At 40.9% G+C, this 16,672-nt stretch overlaps 1 protein-coding gene across 1 annotated transcript in view; it reads right to left on the bottom strand.

The window, feature by feature from the left end:
* The window catches only part of Asb11 (ankyrin repeat and SOCS box containing 11, E3 ubiquitin protein ligase), a 32,450-nt gene that overhangs the window by 14,518 nt on the left and 1,260 nt on the right, over positions 1-16,672 (bottom strand). The window contains exons 2-7 of the mRNA XM_013032106.1: positions 15,017-15,058; positions 14,322-14,401; positions 8,393-8,500; positions 4,961-5,111; positions 3,912-4,046; positions 1,904-2,095 (exon numbers count right to left, since the gene is read on the bottom strand). Of these exons, the coding sequence (XP_012887560.1) occupies positions 1,904-2,095; positions 3,912-4,046; positions 4,961-5,111; positions 8,393-8,500; positions 14,322-14,401; positions 15,017-15,058 (708 nt within the window). The remainder of the gene's footprint in view (positions 1-1,903; positions 2,096-3,911; positions 4,047-4,960; positions 5,112-8,392; positions 8,501-14,321; positions 14,402-15,016; positions 15,059-16,672) is intronic.

A 16,672-nucleotide genomic window follows, 5' to 3' on the forward strand; every position in this document is an offset into this window, starting at 1 on the left:
TCCCTCAGCTCTTCAGCTCAAGGCTAGCACTCTACCACTTGAGCCACAGTGTCACTTCTGGCTTTTTTCTTTTTGCTTATGTGGTGCTGAGGAATTGAACCCAGGGCCTCATGCATGCAAGGCAAGTGCTGTACCACTGAGCCACCTTCCTAGCCCAGAGAATTTTATTTCTAAGGGATGTAAATCCTAGACCTAAGGCAGAAAATGTGCAAACTGCCATAGACTACTTTTATTTGCTTATTAACTGTTGCATGGATCCTTTGCAAACTAGATCTGGTTAAGACACATCATAATTCTTCCAGTAGAAATTCCACAGAAACATTAATGATCTTAGACCACTGGAAGTAATGAAGTCTAATGGAACTCAAAATATGTCTCTTGGCTAATAACAGCAACATTGCTTGGGAGCTTGCTAGGGTCTCATCCCAACGTCCTTAATCAATCTCTGAAATTTAACATGATACTCTGATGATTTATATGCACATTAAAGCTCAAGAAGACTATTCTTAAAACAATTAAGCAAAGAAAACCACTTGGAAGGCACTTAAGACAGTTGGTGAAACCAGTCCATGATATGAGATGCTCCCTACTGGAAATTGCTTCTTAAGAGTTAGAATACAAGTGCAAGTTTTGAGACTCAGATGGTTTAGTTAGCACCTCAGTCATACTTTTTAGAAGCTATGCCATCCTCTGCAAGCCAGTCTCTCTATGCTGTTCCTCATTTGTTTGTGGTATAGCACCAGCTACTATAAGAGTCCAATGGCTTTTTGTTTTTGTTGGTCATGGGGCTTGAACTCTGGGCCTGGTGCTGTCCCTGAGATCTTCAGTTCAAGGCTAGCACTCTACCACTTCAGCCACAGCATCACTTCTGGTTTTCTGGTTTTCTTGCCCAGTCTGGCTTCAATCCATAATCCTCAGATCTCAGCCTATTGAGTAGCTAGGATTATAGGTGTGAGCCACTGGTGCCTAGCTACATTCTAATAGCTTTTAAGTTTTAAGAATGCAGTGAGACTAGACTATGTAAAGATAAGTCATTTTAAAAATTTTTGAATATTTTCCTCAGTACCCAAATGATCAAAAAGGCTCAGAAAATATATTTATTTCTATATGGACATCTAAATGATTCTCTATTGAATTCAGGACCTGAAGCATTTCAGAAACTCATCTTTCCTGGTATCTCTAGTTGCTCTTAACACCCATCATGAAAGTGGGAATGAAGAAATGAGAATGAAGAACTAGTTATTCCCTAATCTGGAGAAGAGTTATATAGCTTTACCATTTAGTCAGGTTTCTGAAATACAGTCTCTGTCCTCCACCTATAACTCAAGTAGAGTCTCGTGTCACTTAATAACTGGATCCGTTCTGAGAAATGTGTCATCAGGCAATTTTATTACTATACAAACAGCACAGAGTATCCTTACATAAGTGAAGATGGCTATGATGTCTCTAGATTACATAATTTCATGACACATGGTATATATAGGCAGCCATCACCAATGGGCCTTAAGCAGAACATGCTTGTATGTCTAATGTGCCCATACATTGTCTCCTAGTGTTTCAAAGAAGAGTTTTAGTTTGCTTGGTCATGTGCTTGCACGAGAATAGATATAATTGTTTGACTATTTCATAATGAATGCAAGATAATCTAATTACATTTTATGGAAAATATAAAGTACTAATTTGGTTCTCTGTGTGTGTGTGTATGTGTGTGTGTGTGTATTCTTTGGTTATTAGAGAATAGCTACAGTATGTTACAAATCCCAGAACATGTGGCAATGAGGTCTTGTGACCTCTTACAATACCACTGCAGAAAAAAAAGAAGGAAAATATTGTAGAGATGAAACAGAAAGGAGAGTGAGGTATGAGCTCAGAAAGGAGAATTGAATCCCCAGCCCTTCCTTACCTTCACAGAGAATAAGCGCTTGCGCCACACTGCTTTTGGGAGCTGCCAGATCAAGTGGAATTTTGCCCTGTGCATTTCTGAGCCTCAGGTTAGCCCCATAGTCAACCAGTGTGTAGATGATCTCCAAGTTGGACTGCTTGGCTGCAGCATGCAGTGGGGTGTTCAGCCATTGGCCCTGATCAGGATTGGCTCCTTAAGAAACAGATGGCCACCATTGAACACAGTACAAATGTACAGCATAATAAGCCTATGACACATTGGACATACCATTGAGAACATGGTGACTTTGAATCTCAGCAATGCCAAAAGTATTCTGTATTCCAAAGTAGTTTAGTAAGAAGTGAGTTTAGACATTTATAGTCTTTTTAAATCAGTTAGTTGCTTTCCCATACAAAATGTGTGACATACAAAAACAGTATGTGGAACTCCTGTTACAGAGTTATTTTGATTTGTCTTTTAGAAAAAGATACATGTATTTCATATTTATATTATTTGACGCTCAAAAAAAGATGTCTGAACTCATCATTAGAAAATTGCAAATGAAGCCGGGTGCTGGTGGCTCACACCTGTAATCCTAGCTACTTAGGAGGCTGAGATTTGAGGATCGAGGTTCAAAGCCAGCCCAGGCAGGAAAGTCCGTCAAAATCTTATCTCCAATAAATGACAGAAAACTGGAAGTGGTACTGCAGCTCAAGTGGTAGGGCGCTCGCCTTGAGCTGAAGAGCTGAGGGATAGCACTCAGGCCCAGAGTTCAAGCCCCACAACCGACAAAAAAAGAAAATTGCAAATGATGGGAACTTAAAAACTTAAATATTCTGAGCCAGGTGCCAGTTACTCATTATTATAATCCTAGCTAGCAAGGAGGCTGAGATCTGAGGATCCCAGTTCGAAGCCAGCCTGAGCAGGAAAGCCTGTGGGATTCTTATCTATAATTAATTACCAAAATTCAGGAATAGAGCTGTAGCTCAAATAGTAGAGCACTACCATTGAATTGATTAAAAGAGCTCAGGGACAGCACCTAGGCCTTGAGTTCAAGCCCCCAGATCTCTCTCTCTCTCTCTCTCTCTCTCTCTCTCTCTCTCACACACACACACACACATACACACACACACACACACAAAACATTAAAAATACTAAAAATAGCCGGGCACCCGTGGCTCACATCTGTGATCCTAGCTACTCAGGAGGCTGAGATCTAAAGATCACGGTTCAAAGCCAGCCCTGGCAGGAATCTCAGAGACAGTGCCTAGGTGCAGAGTTCAAGCCCCAGGGCTGGCAAAAAAACAAACACCTAAATATTCTAAACTAAAATAATTCTAAACTAAAATATTCTAAACTAAAAATAATTACTATAGCTTCCACTTTTATAGCTACATGTGTTAAATCTTTAACCAAGTGATAGTTTTAAGGTATTTTATTTTCCCCTGAAATATTTTCTACATATATCACTTAAAGTTTTAAAAATGACTAAATAATTTATCAAGACTGTACAACAGTGTATAACCAATATGTGGTGTTTTTAATGATCCACCACCATCTTCCTGGTAACCTCATCCAGATTTTTCTCTAGGGAACCACCTTCTTGCTGTTCTCAGTTCATATGTTCTAGGGAAGTCTAGAAAGTACAGAATAATCTGAAATGCTAGCCTAAGCCAATCAACATATTGTATTCCCTTAGCCAACACAACTGGTTGGAGATGGATATGTGACTCAAAAAGAGAATGCTCTTTCTTGCTGCATTTGGATGAGGAAGGCGGCAACTCACGTGTTGATGGCAGCCATTCTGAGACCAGCAGGGAAAAAATATAGGTAAGTGGAACCACCGTTAAACATAGCAGAACTGAGAAATACAGATACTTCCTTCTCCTGAAAATCATCTGTTTTTAGCATTCAGATATTAAATGTGATCTGAATTTGTTTTAGCCTCGTAAGAATTTCACTTTTGAAGCCATAAAAAGAGCAAATTCAGCTGTTCTTCTTATAAAACCCAAAGACTTCAGGTAATTACCTAATTCCAGAAGCTTCTTCAGACAATCTTCCTTCTCATAGGTACAGGCCACATACAGGGGAGTCCCAATATGAGGCAACTCTTGGTCAATATTGACATTATTTGCCAGCAGAATCTCCATGCACTCTGTGTGACCTGGTGAAACATGAAATAACTTCACTCAAGTAAGGAACACACTGAATTATTCACGGAATTACAGGACTGTTTCTTTGGACTGGGTTTTAGACATAACTTAGGTCCATTTTATTTTGGAAATCATAGGTTAAAAACCCTCAAAACAAACCCAGTACGAATAGAAATGTAACCATAGGCCTCTGAGCCCAGTTATTGGTTGAAATCGAGTCACACAAACTTTTAAGCCTTAGCTGACATCAAACCATGAACAATCCCCTGAGCTCCACCTCCCAGGTGGCCAGGGTTACAAATGCCTTCAAATTACACTCTTTCTTCACTTCCAGAGGAATTGATAATACAGAAGGAGTCTTGAGTCAACTTCAAGATTTCCAATACTTTTTCACGTTGCAGTTTTTATCAAGAATTATACCTTCAAGTCATTAGCTCATTTATAGCATATGACTCATGGGCAGTTACTCGTCCATTAGCCATGTCATCTTTGACTTTCAGACACTTCCAGAATGTATTGCTTTTTTGGTGGTTAATGTCTTATGGACTTTGGGATGAACCGTTTCACTTCTAAAGCACAGACACAAGCCCAGCACAGTTCACAAGGACACAATGACTGCCGTGGCTTTACCAGCTAACCTCACAATACCAGCAAAGAAACTTCAGAGAAAGGCATGCTGAAAGACTGTCCCCCCAGAATGGGATAGCGGAGATATAAAGGGCTTCCCAGGTATTAAAAATGACTGTTTTATGCCACTTTGAGATTTCTGGAAGATTTAAAGTTGCTTCTGTGGGATGTCTAAGCCACCTGTATTTTGATGGTGTGAACATCTGAGTGACTCTTGTTTAACCTACATTAGAATGTTCATTCATGGATATTAGGGTGAGCCCACCAATATGTTGTATGCATTGTAGTAGCTTCTTACCTCTCTTCACTGCCTCATGGATGGGTGAGCACAGATGCATGTCCAGCTGGGCCCTGGCTCCATGCTCCAGCAACATGGAAACACAGGCAGCACTCCCACTGCAGCAGGCATTGAAGAGTGGTGTAGCTCCATGAATTGTCACTCCATTGACCTAATGATAGGCAAAGAGAAACCAAGAGGATTTATTGGATTGTTCTCACTAACACCCCCCCCACATCCACCTGTGTATTCCTATGCATATTCCTGGGAAAATTCCCCATGATAATGAAGGAAGGAATCCATATAATTCAAATAATCTCAGCCAGCCACCAGTGGCTCACACTTCTAGTCCTACTGACTCATGAGACTGAGATGTGAGGATTTCAGTTTGAAAGCAGCCCATATAGGAAAGTCCATGAAATTCTTTATCTCCATTTAACCACCAAAAAGCTACAAGTAGAGCTGTGGCTTACATGGTACAACACTAGCCTGGAGCAAAAAGACTCACAGACCAAAGACCTGTGTTCAAGCCTCAGACCAGGACAATAAAATAAAATATCCTCATGAAGCTATTACAGATCAAGGGAGTTACTATATGTTAAATGCTTATTAGACTATTACATGGTACCTAGTAAGCAATGAATAAACATTTGTAACAATTATTTCCATTTTCCATGAATTTGGAGCTTATCCTCCCACTTCCAATTGTGAACAAGTATGGCAAGAGCCAAAAGTATTAGAGAACTCAGCTAACATTTTTTTTTGTCGGTGGGTCCTGAACTCTGGGCCTGGGTGCTGTCGGTCAGCTCTCAGCTCAAGTCTAACTCTCTACCATTTGAGCCACAGCATGACTTCTGGTTTTCTGAGTGGTTTATTGGAGATAAGAGTCTCCTGGACTTTCCTGCCTAGGCTGGCTTTGAACTGTGATCCCCAGATCTTGGCCTCCTGAGCAGCTAGAATTACAGGCATGTGCCACCAGTGCCCGGCTCAGGTAGCTCTTGATCCCAACTTCTGGGCTTGAAATAAATCTCCCTATAAGCCTATGGTCTTTGTTGCTACAATTTTCTGTTATTGTTTAATGGACAGAAATTGCATGTGCCTCTCCCAAGCTGTGACCCCCAAAGAGATCATAGCAAAGCTAAAGACTCATAGAAAATAGCACCAACACGATATCTCCAACCATTCTGGGAGGCAAATGAGGACCAGCAGGGCTGAAGATAATCAGTGAGTATCTGGAATAGACTGGAAAGAATATTTGGGATCCAGACAGTAAGGGCTTGATAGCAAGCCATTTTACTCAATAACTACAGATAGCTGCTCATAATATCAGAATTCTAAATAATAATAATTATTATTATTATAATTTTTATAATAATTATAAATTATTACTATAAAACTGTATATATAGTCTTCATTATATAGAAAACTCAAACATTACCTTTGCTAACATGGCAGAGGTAGACAAGGATGGTCAAATGTGTGTTAAGTTCCTCTGTTAGGGATTTCGAATTTATTTTCAATTCTAACTGGTTTGATGTTTATTTTCTAAGTATCCCCCCGACATACACACTCCACCAAGTCTGAGAAATCTTCATGTTTTGATTGCCTGTCATCTTTCTCCTAGTTCACATCAGCAAACAATGTTGTAGAAAGAAAGAGGAGTGAAACAAATTGCTTGCTCTTGAGCAGGTGGAATTGCATTTTAGAAAGGGTGAACACCAAAGGTGCTGCTTTTGCTACAATAATAAGTGATATAGACCACTATGGGAGAACAAAGGAAACATTAGACTTGAGAAATAGAAAGTACAATTAACAAGATTTTTGTGATTAATTAGATGGAGCAATAGAAAAGATAAAGATGATTTCCAGGCTTGGGAAACGAGAAGAATGTTGTGTTCAGTCTCTGAAACTGGAAATCCAATGTAAGGAGAAAGTCCCAGAGGGTAGAACATGATAATCACAGCTTCAGATAAGTTGAGCTTGACTTATCAGTGAGACAGTCTATTATTGGGGACTTTCTGCTGACTGACTCACTATTTCCTCTTCCTGTTCATATTGCTGATTTAAAGGTTAAAGGGCATAATACAGCATTTATTGGCTGATCCTTTATAAAACTGCCAAAGACTACAGGAAACTGTTGAATTCTTCTTTTTGATAGCCACTAAAACTCCTTTGTCAGAAGAGATAAATGTTTCACATTTTCTGCCAATGCTCCGATGGTGACTCTGATTAGATGGTTTAAGAGGAAAAGGCTCCACCCAGCCTCATCTTCCTCACCACCTGTCATACTCCCAAGCTTAATTTGGGTCACATGAGGTAACCTAGAGCAAAACCACCTAACAGAATTACATGAATCATTAGGAAGGCTTTCATCAGTTCTACATATAGAAATTCAACTGCCAGAGCTGGGCGCTGGTGGCTCATGCCTATAATCCTAGCTACTCAGAAGGCTGAGATCTGAGGATCATGGTTCAAAGTCAGCGGGGGCATGAAAGTCTATGAGACCCTTATCTCCAATTAACCACGTAAAAATTACAAGTGGAGCTGTGGCTCAAAGCAGTAGAGCACGAGGCTTTAGCAGAAAAGCAGTGCCCAGGTCCTGAGTTCAAGGCCCACAGCTAACAAAAAAAAGTTGAGAGAAACTCAACTTCCATATAAAATGTAGAAATCTTATCATTAAACAATTTAAGACCTTGTAGTTCATATAATAAAGAATATAAAGACTTGATTAAACAAGGAGAATGGCAGCAATGTATCTGGCAAGTAAATATGGGTGTCTCTGAGAAATTTCACAAGTTTGATTTTTGTAAGTTGAAAAAATTAAGATGTAAGCTACAAATAAGGTAAAGTTAAATTTGTGAGGAATGGTCACATATTTATGTGTCAGTATTGGGGCTCAAACTCAGGGCCTGGGCACTGTCCTTTAGCTCTTTCTCTCAAAACTGGCACTTTACCACTTGAGCCACACCTCCACTTCTGGCTTTTTTGTGGTTAATTGGAGATAGGAGTCTCATGGACTTTGCTGCCCAGGCTGGCTTCAAGCCATTATCCTCAGATCGCAGCTTCCTGAACAGCTAGGATTTCAGGTCTAAGTCACCAGCTCCCAGCTAATTTGTGGAGGGTTTAAAAATGTATTCTTAATTCAGAGCTCATTTAAAGGGATGATTTTGAACAGGTAAAATAACTATTGTGTTAAGGTGATATTTATTATTCTGTTAGATTTTTTTTAAGTCTTCATCATAGTTTGGAAAGATTCCTATGAATGGCCACATTGGAATGTTCACACCTTTAACAGGCTGTAAAGAGAAGACTAATCTGAATGATAGAATATGTACGTAGATGGGACCAGACTTGTCCACACCACAGTGAAGAAGCAGTCGGGGCAGGAAATGTCTTGGGTGTTTACAGATGCACTTGGGCAGACACTCCCAAGCGCACAGAGCCAGTACTCACCTGTGCGCCACTTTCCAGCAAGGCTCTCGCACAGGCCACATGCCCTCCCAGGCAAGCCTCGTGGAGGGAAGAGACATGGTTAAGTGTCAGAAGGTTCACATTGACACCCTATAATTTGGAGAGAAGAGAGTTAAAGATTGCATTAATGATGGCAATGAGAGCAATGCAGTTCAACAGGTTTCTGAAGTTTTCACAATCTGTGGGGTGCAGTAGCAACACGAGATAGGGAGGAACAGAAGTCCTGGCCTGGAGAGTACACATAGCATGACAGCCTCAAAGTCATTTAGCCAACATTTTTTTGTTTAGTATTCTGAGCCAGACAATATACGAGAATCTAGGTTTACAAAACCTTTGACATGAGTCTCTCTCCTCCAAAAGGTAGAAATGAAAAGCAATGGAGGAAGTATAATACTTTCAATTGCACTTAGAAGCATGGGATATCCTTGAATCTGGCTTAGGCAGGAAGCAAAAAAAAAAAAAAACATAAATGTGGTCATATTTAAGTGTGACTGGAAGCACAGAAACTTCCAAACTGGGAAGACAAGAAAGTAGCATGCCTTTGGGAACAAATGGAATACGCAAATGCAAGAAGCTGGCAGGAACACCAATTATTAGTTATTTTAGGATGAGAAAGAGCCCATGGTATGGGGAAATAGGGGATAGAGGAGATTGAGGGTATTCAGAAAGCTAGAGCCAGATCATGAAAGGCTTTGATTTCTAAACAGGGAGTGTGTGTCTTCTAGGAAATGAGGTACCTATAAATTTGTTGTACTGTAGAAGATGAAGCTAATAGAGTTGCCATATTAGAAAAGTCACACTGGAAACAGCACATGGAGGACTGATGGAAAAAACAGGAATATGAAACAGAAGTACAGAGAGCGGTGAAGGCCTTGCTGTATGGTCTGGGCCTGCTGTGGGTAAAAAGACCAGTGGTTCTGAAGAGAAGGTGATGGAGAGCAAAGAGGTTCAAAAGACAGAATGGCATCTGGAACAAAAGGATGATTCCTGCACTTGAGTGTAGAAAGTTCAGAGCTGGACGCTGATGACTCCCACCTATATTCCTAGCTACTCAGGAGACTGCAATCTGAGGATTGTAGTTGGAAGCTGGGCTGGGATATAAAGTCCAGGAGAATCTTGGCTCCAATGAACCAGCAAAAAGCCAAAAGTGAAGGTGGGGCTCAAGTGGTAGAATACAAGCCTTGAGCAAAAGACTCAAGCGAGAATATGAGGCCCTGAGTTTCACACACACACACACACACACACACACACACACACACACACACACACACACACACCACAAAGAGTGCTCCTAGAAGTCACATGCTATGTAACAGCAGCATTGCTTCATATACCTTCACTTAACAGAGAAGTCTTCACTAATATAGGAAAGTGTCTGAAGTCCCAGGATCTGAGGCTGGATGGAGTGTCCTAGCCCTTACTCCCTTCCTCATGTCATCACCATGTCTATTCCCATATTATACTTTCCTCCCCCTGGAGCTCATGGGACAGATGACAAGATCACCCTATCAGCTGGACATCTCTATCTTCTTACCCTGCTTTTACCAACTTGGCTCTCATGATTTCCCCCATGATTACTACTTTTTTTTTTTTGGGTCCGGTCGTGGGGCCTGAACTCTGGGCCTGGGCACTGTCCCTCAGCTCTTCAGCTCAAGGCGAGCGCTCTACCACTTGAGCCACAGCGCCACTTCCGGCTTTTTTCTTTTTGCTTATGTGGTGCTGGGAATCGAACCCAGGGCCTCAGGCATGCAAGGCAAGCGCTCTATCACTGAGCCACCTTCCCAGCCCCATGATTACTACTTTTTATCCTGAGAAGGAATTAGATCTCTTGTCTGTTGTCCATGACAAATCCTGCTCTTGAAATCCTGCCTTGTAACCGATTGGCTGAAATCTTTCAAAATTGAGGTTTCTCTCTTTATTCTGTTCCTTACTTCATATCCTGGGTCCTTTGCATTTTCATGCCCTGAATATGATATATCCCTCTACAGCTATGCTACATGTTTCAAATTGGGCTCTTTTCCACTTCCTTTTTTCATACTGGATTTCTTTTTAAGAAATGAAGACTATTTTGCCAACCATTGATTCCCATACCCTCGACCCAAACCTTACAAGCAAAGACTACGCCTGTCATAAGACTGTATAATGTATTACTCAAAGCCTAAATTTTCTTCTTTCTGTAAGTAATGACCAATTACTTGATAAGCCTAAAACATTGCAAAAGTCCATTTTTTGAGTTTACTAAACACCTTTTGTAAGAACTGGCTACATAAAAATTGTCTGCTTTAGGGCTCGGAAGGTGGCTCAGTGGCAGAGCGCTTGCCTTGCATGTCTGAGGCCCTGGGTTTGATTCCTCAGCACCACATAAGCAGAAAAAATAAGCTGGAAGTGGCGCTGTGGCTCAAGTGGTAGAGCACTAGCCTTGAGCTGAAGAGCTGAGGGACAGCACCCAGGCCCAGAGTTCAGGCCCCACGACTGGACCCTTCCCCCCCCAAAAAAATTGTCTGCTTTAGCCGGGTGTCAGTGGCTCACGCCTGTAATCCTAGCTACTCAGGAGGCTGAGGTCTGAGTATCATGGTTCAAAGCCAGCCCAGACAGGAAAAGTCCGTGAGACTCTTATCTCCAATAAACCACTCAGAACACGGGAAGTGGCGCTGTGGCTCAAGTGGTAGAGTGTTTGCCTTGAGCTGAAGAGCTGAGGGACAATGCCCAGGCCCAGAGTTCAAGCCCCATGACTGACAAAAAAGGAATTGTCTGCTTTATTCTGACAGAATCTGAGGACAGGAGAAGGATCACATTTAATGGCTTGAGCTCCTTATGCTTTATTACATAGATTTCATGATTTAACCAATTTTAACAAAGTTCCTCACAATGGAACCTTGGAAAGCATGTGTTAGATTAATGTTAAGATGATTCAGCTGTCATTTTGAGTTTTGTTGTTTTGTTTTCTGGACTAAATAGCATCAGAATCAATTAGAAATGGTGATCTAATGGTTGAATTTCCTATTTGTATTTTATTTTCTGAAATCCTTTCTCATAGCTATTTGTTTAAAAAGATTTAAAACTCATTGCACTTTGGTCAGAACAAAAAAAAATACATAGATCATAAATTTTTTAAAAAAAGAAAAGAAAGAAAAATGTCTACTCCACAAGGTGGCAACACTTTGTTAGAGAAGAAAGCCTGCATGGTGTAAAAAACTCAGAGTCTTTGAAACTGGAGAAATGTAATGCTGGATAGAGTACATGACATACATTATGTATGAGAATGTGGAAATGCAGAAAGCACAAATAATGCCTAAATCTTGGGGCTCCCTAGCTGTTGGTAATAGCCAGTATTATGTTTACTCAAGATAGTTTAATGTTTTACTCACATTTGCCACTTACTTAAATTTGAAATGAAGTTTTTACAAGTGAAGCATATATAGTGACAGTGCAAGGGTTTGAACTCAGGACTCGGGCACTGACCCTTTGCTTTTTCACTCAAAGCTGGTGCTCTACAATTTGAACCACAGCTCCACTCCTGGCTTTTGGTGGTTAATTGGAGATAAGAGTCTCACAGAGTTTCCTGCCCAGGCTGGCTTCAAACTGTGATCCTCAGAGCTCAGCCTCTTGAGTAGCTAGGATTACAGGTGTCAGCTACTAGCTCCAGACTAGAAAAGTATGTTTGACTAATGTTAAGAACAAGGTGGTGATATAGCAAGAAAAAGTTGAATTTTTCTGCAGAATTTTCTTATACATTTAACCACATTATTGAAGTCAACATGCTAATGGAATAGAATTAAAAAACAAAAGTCCAAAGTTAATAGACAATAGCTCAAAAATAAAAATCAAGGTGGATGAGGTGGCTCATGCTTATATTCCTAGCCACTTGAGGACCAGGAGGATCATAGTTTGAGGCTTAGCTCTGGCAAAAAGTTACTGTGACCTCATCTCAACGAATAAAATGCTGGGCATGGTGGCACATACCTATCATTGCAGCTATGTAGGAAGCATAAATAGGAGGAGCATGGTCTAAGACAAGCTCTGGATAAAAGTGAGACCCTACTTAGCAAATAACTAAAGCAAAAATGACTGGGGGTGTTATTTAAGTTGTATATTGCCTGCTTAGCAAGCACAAGGCCCCGAGTTCAAATGTGAGTGCCAACAATAAAAAGCATTAAATGAGGGGCTAGGAATATGACTTAGAGGTAGAGTGCTTGCCTGAGGCCCTGGGTTCGATTTCTCAGCACCACATAAACAGAAAAAGCTGGAAGTGATGCTGAGGCTCAAGTGGTGTGCTATTCTTGAGCAAGAAGAAGCTAGGGGACAGTGTCCAAGTTCAAGCCTCAGGACTGGCACAAAAAAAATCATTAAATGAGACCATGCCTGTAATCCTAGCTACTCAGGCAGCTGAGATATGAGGATTGCAGTTTGAAGCCAACCAGGGCAGAAAAGTCCCTGTGAGGCTATTATTTTCAATGAACCGCTCAAAAACCAAAAGTGGTGCTGTGGCTCAAGTGGTAGAGCACTGGCCTTGAACACAAAGAGGCTCAGGGATAGCACCTAGGTCCTGAGTTAAAGCCCCATAACCAACAAAAAAAATTATAACTCATAAAGAAGAAAGAAAAAAAGATATAGATATACAAAAAGAAATGTACCCCAAAATTCAAAATGGTAAGGAATTCTAAAAGTAGTTAGGTGATAGTTAGGATGTGGAAAAAAGACACACTGACTGATCTCCTTTGTACATGCATACAAAAAATGCAAATAAAGCAAATGGTATGTGTATTTTTATTCATTTCACAAATATCTCCTAGGCCTGTCTATATAGTCATAAATACAAATAGAGATTCCCCCCTTAATAACTAAGACTTTAATAAATCTTCCCTAAGGAATAAGTTTATCTGTTTGTCAAATTCTTTATTTTTCTGTTTGTCAAATTCTTTTAAGGCTTGTTATTCAAATAGCATTTCATAGGGCTAGACCTCTCAAGTGTAACCAGTGATTCCCAATTCCTCAGTTTGTCTCATTTGTTTAATCGTTTCCCTTTGGTGTGACTTACTGACATCTAATGAATAGAATATGGTAGAAGAGATGGGATGTCACTTCAGGGATTAGATTCTTTAAAAAAAAAACCTGTGACTTCTTTCTTAGGCACTCTCTCTCTGGCAAAGGCAAGCTGCTGTCTCATGACAGTCTTGTGGCAAGCCCATGTGTTAACGAATTAAACTTTGTCAACAACCGCATGAGTGAATTTGAAAGTAGATCCCTTCGCAGTTGTGCCATGAGATGCCTGCAGCCCTGGCTGATGCTACACAGTCTGGGAGCTGTTCCTTGACCCAGGGAAACGTCAAAGCTCTAAAGGGCTGTTCTTTTGAGCCACTGGGCTTGGAGTTGATTTGTTTTCAGCAACAGTAGATAAATATAACTTCAGTCTTCCCCTCACTGGGTGAATGAGGTGCATTAGTGCAAACACAAATTTGAGAGTATCTTTCACCATCCTTCACAAAAACTGTCTCTGAAGCAAAGGAAGGGCTAGAAAGGAAGGCAGGGGACTAGGCAGAAAACAAAGCAGTTCAGGAAAGGAGAATCAAGAGAAGTAAATGATGAGAAGCAGAAGGAGACATATGCCTGAAGTTCAGTGGCTCATGCCTGTTTCATCCTAGCTGTTCAGGAGTCTGAAATCTGAGGATTGTGGTTCTAAGCCAGCTTGAGAACAAAAGTCCATGAGACTCTTTTTTCCAACTAACCAGTAAAAAGCCAGAAGGGGAAGTGTGGCTCAAGTGCTAAGTGCTAGCCTTGAGGAAAAAAAAAAAAAAGCTTAAGGACAGCACCTAGGCTTTGAGTTCAAGCCCCACCAGTAACATAGACACTCACACGAAAGCATGTTACTTGATTATAGCATCACCTAGAGTCAGGCCTTCAGTTTACTTACCTGGGAAATTAAAGTCTTCAGAGCCAGTAAGCGCCCCTGGGCCGCAGCTTCATGAAGTGGGGAGCGATCAGCCCAGCAGTCTGAAACATAAGCCAAGTGAAGAGTTAAAAGTCTAGAAACGTCTTCCTCTAGCTTGTTTGTACTGCCAACCTACTGTAAAGGGGTGAAAGAAGTGTGAGGGACGGAGAGGAAAAGGCAGGTGCCAGGCATCAGGCATTTTGGCCCACTGCTTTGAGAGGTGGCAAGTGGCAAGTAGAAAGTCCATTTGTTTGGTGGGGTGGAAGAAGATTGGTATAGTCTCTCGCTGGCTTTTGGATGTCACTTTTAACAAGCAATAGATTGACTTAAAAGTAATGTCCAGCTCTTGACTCCCATAGCTCTAAAGAAGGTAAAGTGAGGAACGAACGAGATCAATGAACTTCCATTTTCATCCTTCCCCTGCCTCTCACCCCCATCCATACTTTAAAGATCCAAACCCTTCCAGATAACAAAACTGTTCAGAAATCAGGGGAAATCGTTTATCTTACTTCTTCTGTTCCATGTGATAACACAGTATATATTCTCATGCCTAATATTGATTTTCAGAGGATATACTCCTCTAAAAGTTATTTGTTAAACAGCTTTGATGTAAGCAGTTTAGTGTTATGGCTGAGCCTGGGTCTCATGGAGTCAGACTGCCTGGGTTCAAGTCCTACCTTGATCACTGTCTCTGACAAAGTTGAGTAAGAGGATATATGCTGTCCAATAAAATAGGAAGTTCTAAGTCCTCACTGATGTGTGTGTGTGTGTGTGTGTGTGTGTAATACAGAAAAATGGAAAAGCGAAACTGCTTCCTCATGATATACTTCCAACTTAGAAATGAAGAAGACACTCTAGAATCAGCCTCCCATTATCACTCCCTCACATACAACATCATTACTGATTATAAAATCCAGTGGAGCAAAATTGTAGAAATTATGTCTAGCTGATTTAGTTAGCAAACACAGAGATGGAACAAAGTAGCCCTGCACACCAGGTGATGGAATGCAACAAGCCGCATGTGTGCCATCCCAGGGAACATGATGTGCAGAACGCGCCATCTTGCTGAGATATTCCTGCCCCCCCCAAGCATAACCTGATTCTTATCAGGACACAGTGCACCAGCTCAAACTGAGGGGGCATTCTACAACATAATTGATCTATAACTAGTTTAAGTACTCAGGAATTATTCCAAATTGAAGGGGAACAAGACACAACATCTCAACACTTGACCTTGAGTGGGTTCCAAAGACATGTGGAAAGAATTGACTATATACAAATAGAAACTGTGGGAAATGAGAAGTGAGCATTTTTGTAAGGCTCTTATAATTTTTATGTCAATTGAAATCAGCTCCAAAATTTTAAAATGTTTTCTTTAAAAAAAAAACAGACAGATAGAACTTCGTGATTCCTTCTTGTAACGAATATGTAATGCTCTCATTATTTTTTGTGTCAGTAGTGGGGCTTGAACTTGGAGCCTGAGTACATTCCTTTAGATTGTTCACTCAAGGATAGCACTCTATCTCTTGAGCCACACCTCCACTTCTGGCTGTTTGCTGCTTGGGTGAGGTAAGAGTCTCATCAACTTTTCTGCCCAGGCTGGTTTCCATCTCCACCTCCTGTGTAGATAGGTTTACAGGTGTGAGCCACCTATACCAGGCTGTAATGCTTGTATAACAAAGAAAACATACAAATTTTAATACAGTATACATTGTCTCTCCATTTGTTTCTGAGTTGGCTAAAAGTTGATTAGCAGAATATTTTAAAACTTCTTAGGGTGGGCTGGGAATATGACTTAGTGGTAGAGTGCTTGCCTAGCATGCGTGAAGCCCTGGGTTCAATTCCTCTGTACACATAAACAGAAAAAGCTGGAAGTGGCGCTGTGGCTCAAGCAGTAGAGTGTTAGCCTTGATCAAAAGCAGCACAGAGATAGTGGCCAGGCCCTGAGTTCAAGCCCAAGGACTGGCAAAAAAAATTCTTTGGGGGCTGGCATGGTAGTACATGCCATAACTCTAGCTACTTGGGAAATGAAAATCAGGAGGTTTGTGGTTTGAGGCCAATCTCCAGCACCAATTGCAACAAGCCAGACATGATGTTGCCTATCTGTGATCTGACATATGTGGGAAACACAGGAGAATCACAGTTGGAAGCTAGTTCTTGGCAAAAATTCAAGCCTCTAGCAGAGAATAACACAAAAACATAAAAAAGTGCTGGGTGTGTGGCTCATGTGGTAGAGCATTTGCATACCAAGTACAAAGCCCTATTTCAAACCCTGGTACTGCCCCTCCCAAAGCCCCCACTTTAGACATTCATTTGCATGAGTTGGAAATGAA

The sequence above is a fragment of the Dipodomys ordii genome, unplaced genomic scaffold (genome assembly GCF_000151885.1).
Source record: "Dipodomys ordii isolate 6190 unplaced genomic scaffold, Dord_2.0 Scaffold150, whole genome shotgun sequence".
In the NCBI taxonomy this organism is placed as follows: Eukaryota; Metazoa; Chordata; class Mammalia; order Rodentia; family Heteromyidae; genus Dipodomys; species Dipodomys ordii.